The 7,835-nt window shown below is 45.0% G+C and overlaps 1 protein-coding gene across 1 annotated transcript in view; it reads right to left on the bottom strand.

Moving 5' to 3' along the window:
* The window catches only part of ETV6 (ets variant 6), a 35,135-nt gene that overhangs the window by 19,133 nt on the left and 8,167 nt on the right, over window positions 1–7,835 (bottom strand). The window contains exon 3 of the mRNA XM_009703284.1: window positions 6,588–7,130. Within this exon, the coding sequence (XP_009701586.1) occupies window positions 6,588–7,130 (543 nt within the window). The remainder of the gene's footprint in view (window positions 1–6,587; window positions 7,131–7,835) is intronic.

The following is a 7,835-nucleotide window of genomic DNA, read 5'->3' as shown; positions in this document are numbered from 1 at the left end:
GTTGGGTTTGCCCCCTGGGTTTCCAGGGCTCACTGCTGGCTCCTGTTGAGCTGCTGCCCACCAGCACCCCCAGATCCCTTTCTGCAGGGCTTCCCTCCAGCCACTCCTCTCCCAATTTAGACTTGTGCCTGGTGTCACTCTGTCCCAGGTGCAGAATCCAGCATTTGGACTTGTTAAATTTCATTCCATTAATCATAGCTCAATGCTCCAATCTGTCTAGATCCCTCTGGAAGGCTACTTGTGCCTCCACAGCCAACGGCACCTCCCACTCTGGTATCATCGGCAAACTTGCTAATGGTGCATTCAACTCCTGCATCCAGGTCGTTGATAAATACATTGAACAGAACTGCCCTAGAATTGAGCCCTGAGGAACACCCCTGGTGACGGGTCACCAGCCAGAGGTAGCCCCATTCAGTACAACCCTTTGAGCTCTGCCCTTCAGCCAGTTCTTCACCCAGCGCACCGTGAACCCGCTCATCCCACAGCCGGACAACTTGTCCAGAAGGATGCTGTGAGGGACAGTATCAAAAGCCTTACTAAAATTCAGAAAAACTACATCCGCCACCTTCCCTTCATCCCCTGGGCGGGTGACCTTGTCATAGAAGATATCAAATTAGTTAAACAGGGCTTCCCTTTTGTAAACCCATGTTGACTGTGCCTGATGATCGCATTATTCTTTAACTGCCTTTCAATAGTACACAGTATAATCTTCTCCATAATTTTTTCCAGCCCTTCTGTGAGGGCTAATGGTATCAGCTGCTGCAAAACTTTTAACTTCTAAGTTGTGCTTAGTTGTTGCTTTTTACCCCCTTTACTATACAGGTATAAGAGGTTTTTGCCTCCTTCCCCACCCTCCCTCCCTACCACCCAGCATATGCCATGGCATAGTAACTCTGCATGTACAGCTATTTTGTACAGAAAGGAAAATAAACTAATGTGGTGTAATTGCATTTGCATGAAGGATTTTTCTGGTATATCCATTAAAAAAAAAAATCATCTACAACTTGACACAGTCGTAAATGTCACATTGACACATCTGGAGCAAATGCGAGCGCTGAGGCTCTGGTCCTAGCAGGTAAGTTGAGGAGACACTGCTGACCAAGGTGCCGTGGTTTGAAATTTGGTGTCTTGTGATGTTTAAGCTCTAAATGCCTACTGTTACAAATTTAATAGCTCGATCAGCTGAGTTTTTTTCCTGCCTTCCTTTAAAAGAAGGTTTCCAGCTCAACTCCGAAGTAAAAAAAAGGTATCAGTTGATCTGCACTTTTTTAAAGCACTATGTTGTGAAAGATTCACTCAACTATCCCCTCCTGTCTTTTCCCCTCCCACGCACGTTTATGAGAAGTGATTAAGTTTTTCAAACAAAGGGGGAGGAGAACCCCTGATCCTGTTCCCCCTCCAACCTCTCTCCCCACACAAAACAACCAACTTGCTATCCTTACAGAGCTTTGGGGTGGAAGACCTCGCCATGCTCAGAGCTAGCACACGGCCTACGCCCATCCTAAGTGCTGTTTTGTAGATTTTAGTAGAAGGTGAGTCATTCATAGCTGATGCGCTCTTAACAGGGGACTGCATTTTCACTTTCGGCCGTCAGCTCGTTTTTATTGAGAAGCTGGTTGTACGTGTCTTGCCCCAAATAGGCGGGGTTCATGCTATGCCCCGTACTCTCTGGATGTGTGGCACACCGAGAGGGTGAGGCAAGTCAGAAGCGAAGCTGGAGGTAGATCTCTTTCATGACTTTGGCAGAGTAAGAATCTTGCCTGTCCTCATTCCAGCAGCAGTCAATAGTTTTATGGGCCAAACCAAGAGAGTGGTAGACAATGTGCCTCTCAACAGTTTAAACATTACCTGGCTTTTCCTCAGACTGCTGAAGGGGAAGAAACAAATCTGGCAGCTCATAAAGTCAGATACAGCCCAGTTGCTAAGGTAACCCAGCTGATAAGAACAGCATACCGATAGACAACAAGAGGCACGAACCTCACCTGCCTTTAGATTCGCCCCCCGCCTTGCCAAACGCCGAGCAGAATCAATAGCAATAGGCAGGGTGGGGCTCAGGGGAGGAATAGCAATGCTCATCCTTCCAAGCTGCTTGTACGAATGGGATAGGTCTGCCTCGGACACGCACAGCGCGAACCCGCAGCTGAATGGGTTTTGTTGGGTCCCGAGCCCAACAGGACTGGGATCCCCTGGGGGGAGGCCTGCTGCACCTACCACTGCGCTACGGCACTCTGCCTTTCACACCCACGCCGTTGCTTGGTTAGCATTCGCAGCGGGCAACGCTCGAGTAAAGGGGTAGTTATATCTGTATCCCAACGTTTGTGGGCTAGTGAACAAGTGGACTAGTTCTGGACTAGTGAACAAGCCTTTCACTCCCAGAGAGCTAGTACAGAAAAAGACACAGAGAGCTGGTGATCCCAGGAACCTGCTCAGCAATGTATTTCCCCTCACAAGAAACATCCAGAATTGTATTAGTTTTAAATGACTGAATAAAAAGTGAGGTAAATACCCACATGTCATTAGACTAATTTGGATGTTTCTAAGCCAACCTCTATGTGATAAAAGTTACGATGAAACCAACCCTGCTGTAGTCGGATAATCCCGTAACTGCCTCTTGCAGGGATTCCTGTGTCTTCCTTTAAGCCACTGACAGGTTTCTGGTGAGATCAAATATCTCGGTTCCCATTTTCCACCATGCTAACAAGCTGAGGTGGACATGGATATCTGAAAAAAAAGGACATTTTTGACACCTAAATAAAATTTTGTGGTGAAAACCTGACCGCCCTGGTTGAAGTCAACAGCAGAGCTCCCAAGGAAAGCCGTGGGGGCAGAACTTCAGGATGGCTGCAGGGAGGGTTTCTGGTGGCTGTGGTTCCACCAGGGCTGCAGGGCATGCCCCAGCCGTGACGCGCTACGAACCCCTGCCAACGCAATAACCCCTGCTTCTCCTTGTACCTTGGGGAAGTACCTTTTATGAGATATCAAAGTCCTAAAATGTTTGATAACGCAACCCTCCCAGTCAGAGGTGTACGGGGAGTGGAATTTCCATTCTGCAGAAGAGCTACTTTCAGGCGTGTGTCTTGATTGAAACTGCAACTGTGTTAAAAAAAAAAGTAGAAAAAAAGAGAAAAATGTATTTTTTTTCTCCACAGAGTGAAATCCTTGGAGACTATTTGGGGGGAACCAAGATGGACTATTTAAAAAATTCAGAGCTAAAAGTAAGCCAGATAGACTGCCTGCTTGCTAGGGTCCAAGTTAGGAGCTGACTACCAACAAACACTGTTGCTGCTTTGAATTAGCAGTGCCAGTGGGGAAAACTGTCCATTACGCCGCTCTGCTAAACTCCCCTTCTGAGGTATTTTTAATATTTTTAAGTGCTGTCATAGCTAGATAACTATTGATGCCTGAGTTAGCTTAACCTTTGCCTGGTAGTTAGAGGGGATGTAAGTCTGCCTTTGGGTCATCCCAACACAATGCCCTCTACTTCTGACACAGTTATGGAAAAGACTCGTGCACAGTGTGTTGAGAAGATAGCTAAACATAATTTCTAAAATCAACTCTAGCCATTGATGAATAATATATGGGACCTTAATGAGTAGCATAAAGATACTTTATGCCTCTTGCTTTGCTAGAAAAGTGTAAAATGGCCTTAGAGGAAGAGAGAGTAAGACCTTCAATTTGAAATTCTTTGCCGTAAAAGGGAAAGTGCTTTACCAGTAAAATTAATATTTTGAGAAACGATATTACATAAAAAGGTAGGAAAGATTAGTCAGGTGGTGAGTAGCGGTCATTATTCTGTCTGACAGGAAGTCCAGAGCTCTATTGATCGACCTCCTGAAAACAGAGAATTTGTGGATACCTGCAAGCGAAAACATTGTTGTCTTTCTCAGTACCAAGTAACTGCATGCTGCATTTAAAAACAGACTCTATCTACAAGTAAACAGGTTTATGAGGCTGTGAGGTATCTTAAGTTCAGGAAGAATTCCTTTTACAATTTAAAATATCTGAGCTGGGAATAGAACATGTTTTGGAGCTCAGCCCAGTGTTTCAGTCAGCAGCCCACGAGGCTTCCCTGGTAGCTGCTCCTCAGCCCCAGCTCCCCTGAAAATCACCTGCATGCAAATGGTTAAGCCAGTAGAAAGTCAAGGCTCTCTTCTCACCACTGTAAACAGGTTAAGTACTTAGCTCTGGCACCGGACTATCGGCAAATCTTTTCAACCCATCAGTCCTCCTCATCCATAAAATGGAAATAATGCCAGTGATTTTTAAAAAGCTCTTTCTAACAATACATCTGTAGTGATGTACATTTGCAGTGTAAGAGCCAAGTGTTATAATTTTCATGGTCTTTCTCAAATCGAAGTGGCGAGCCATGGTTGGTCAAAAGCCTCCATGTTAACTATAGCAGTGCCAGTGAAGATAAGGACACTCAGGTGGTAAATAGATTTGTGCTGAAATAAAAAAGAAATGCTCTTAAAATGAAATCGTTTAAGGGCAAGAGCTCTAAACTGAAGGCTGTGAGCTGGGTGGGAAGCGGGTAGAAAGGTATGTACTTCCTTTCTAGGGCGTCTAAGTATGCTGCCATTGAATTCAATGGCACCGATGAAGTTGACTTCAGGCATGAAACATGGGCTGTCTACGTTTTTGGTAGTAATCTGGGTTTTGTCACCTTTAAATTGGCTGTGAACTTTTTATAGGGTCCAGCTACAGCCCAGGAGCCATTACAACCCAACCAGAATAGCACTAGCTTGTGCCAGCACAGCAAGTGAGACTTGCTGGCATTTACAATTAAAGGACATGGGGCACCGACGGAAGTACACTGGCAAATTTATCAGTAGAGATCTAAGATGCTAGCAACCACTGGCTATGTAATCCCCCGACCCTTGGCCATAAAGCACTGCCCTCATCTCAACTGAATGCCTGAGTACACCTCAGGTCTTTTTGGCATGAAATACTTCACCAGCTCTTTAAGACATGCCACCCGTGCTGGTGGGACTAAGCAAAGCCACGAGACTGCAAGTGAAAGCAGCTGAGCATGCAAAGACGGCCTGTGTATGGCCCTTTAAACTGCTACACGGATTTGCCAAGCGACTGTGTGAGGCCCAAATATCCATGGGCTTGGGCTCTGTTGCCCTGCAAACAACACAGGGATGGATAGGATGTGGGAGTACTGGTTACAGGGCTGGTGTCACTGGACCTAGTGCACAACGTGCGGAAACCAAAGGTTCCCAATTATGTAAGACAACTCCTGGGTTTAAATCAAAAAATTACACCACCACCTGCTTCCCATATTTTTTTCTTATATTCTTTTCAGTCTAGGCTTCCTTCTTAGAGAACGTTTCCTTCTGAAAAATAAAAATTAACAACCCCCCTGATCTTCCAACAGTACTTTATGGAAAGGAAATCTCCAGTGATGCAACCAGTGGGACATCTTCTCTGCCACAACATTAAGTATATTTCTCAACTTGCTGAGAATAGCGTGGGTAATAAAAATCAAAAGGAGAGAGACAAATGTCAGCCAGGCAAAAATGTCAAAAGATTAATTTCTGTAATCCATCTCTCTATTACGTGAAAGGATCATGGCCCTTGTTGTGCTCGATGTTTGACTACATGGTGAGATATGTACCTTTTGAATTTGAAGTGGTTAAGTCCTAAGAAAATAGAAAATTTATCTCGCTAAAGCTGAGGCAGCAGCACATCTGTAACATATTTAAGGCATGTAAGGAGAAAAAAGAACAAGGTGTTTTAAAATGTGCGTTTGCGGACATGTGTAATACCCCACAGGAGCTGGGTATCACCTGACATAAATGCATGGAATGTTTTTGGGTGTGGTGCGTATTTACATCTCTCAAAAGAAACTGGTTACTGGGGCATTCAGCATATTTCTGAAGTGGTTGGATTCCCCTTCCCCCTCTCCCTATCTATTTACAGTTCCCTTTCAAGTACAAAAAACATTTTCTGTAACCACAGCTTCCTGATTCAGCTCTTATGATGTCAGTTATTTACAATAACAAAAGTGAGACAATGCCTGTGGTTTGCGTGGGACAAAGGCAACCTTGTTTCTGTAAAAAGGGACAATCCTAGTGTGAGAGGCACAGGAAAGCCTGTGAAGCAGGGCTCCGAGGTGATACTTCATCAGTCCTGCCATCTCCATAATAGCGGGCTTGACACTGCATTATCTCAAAGCCCACTGACAGAGGGTTTTTTCCTTCCCATAAGACTGGATGCTAATGTGAATTCAAGTCTTGGAAAATTACCTCTTTGTAGGGCAAGGCTTTGAAGATAGGTATCTTGGGAAACAAATGGATTGCTAGTGGGTAGAGAGGCAGTGAGTGTCAGGACACAAATGTTTCAATACCAATTACGCATTCTGCGGTCACAAGCAAGTCACTCTGCACCTTGGCTTACCTGCTATGAAACTGAACTAATCATATTTAACTGTCTAAACCACAGATGTGGTGAAACTTGGAGAATGCCAGTAAACTCTTGAGGTCACAGAGTAGCAAAAGGAAACGAGAAGCTCTTAATACAGAGCATGGTTAGTTATGAATGAAGAGCATCAACTTTGGTGTAGCCTAGAGAACGTCACTTACCTGCTATTCTTCCAATTGGCATTGCATGGTCCTCAGGAGGGGATACAGACACCATGATGTGGTTCATATAAGCTAACTCTTCTCGGTGGGACAGGTTGATTGGCTTTACCTCCCTGTGCAGCCCATCCTCAGACAACCTTGGTGGTTTGAAATCGGAGTGCCTGGGGTTCAGTATCAAAGGATGCATGATAGGGCTGGGCATCAGCTGGATGACCCTGGTGTTCTCCTGGCGAGGGCTGGAGGGCTTTTGGAGCACCTCAGAAGGAGGCGGGCAGTGGTTGTTTTCTATCGGGGACACTGAGAGAGGATAGGGCTCCTGGTGGTTGTTCTCTTGCTGATGCCTTGTCCCCGGCACCCTGTCAGCTGGAGAGAGGTGACGCATAGTGTTGTCCATAGGGGACTTCAGTGGCCGCTGGTCGGGATCTGGTGATGGACGGTGGTTGTTGGTGACCGGTGATCTAGAACGATGCAACAGTTCAATGGTTGGGGGGTTGTGGTGGACTGTTTCTGTGGATGGTCTTGAAGGTCTCTGGACAAAGCTATCTGTGGAGAAAAAAAACAAGACAGATCGTCTACATTGTGATCAAGCTGTAGGATCTAACTGTCAAACTGCTAACTGGGCTTACTGGGTACTGCTGTCAGCTTGGCAATGTTTTTATTTGTGCAACCTACAGATGCCCAGAAAAATGCCAAATAAACACAGACAATAACTACACAGAATGAAATCAGTACCATGAAACAATCTCCCTCCACCACTATGTAATGGTAGGTCCTGGGGAAATGTGTTAAGAGAAGTCCCATGTTGAGAAGCTGACTGAAACACATGTGAAGGAAGTAAGATCTGATTCAGCTGTACCAACCATGTTTCTCTGCAAATGCTTTGAAACTTATCTCCTGCCAGTGACATCTCTACATGTGGTTCCTGTTACCGTACCATGACGAGCACTGTAAGGCAGAGGGCAGAGATAAAAAGGAAAAATGTCTACAGGAAAATATGGGGTAGTTAGTTTTGGGTAGCAAGTTTTAAATGGTAGAGGCTTGGGTCAAGGTAGGGAATATCTTTGTCTGAAATACAGATTAAGTTATCTAAAAAAACCCCACTGGTAGGAAGCTCTTTGTGAAACACTAGCTAAAGTTTATCCCTGCCTCGATTTTAAGAGCATATAACATCTTCATAAGGATATTTTCACCTTGTTTTATTTAGTCTGTGCTGTTTACTGATGGGTTGTCCCATATAAGCACTTACAT

The sequence above is a fragment of the Cariama cristata genome, unplaced genomic scaffold, assembly GCF_000690535.1.
Source record: "Cariama cristata isolate BGI_N322 unplaced genomic scaffold, ASM69053v1 scaffold3447, whole genome shotgun sequence".
NCBI classification, from domain to species: Eukaryota; Metazoa; Chordata; class Aves; order Cariamiformes; family Cariamidae; genus Cariama; species Cariama cristata.
This window is presented reverse-complemented; position numbering and strand designations above follow the sequence as displayed.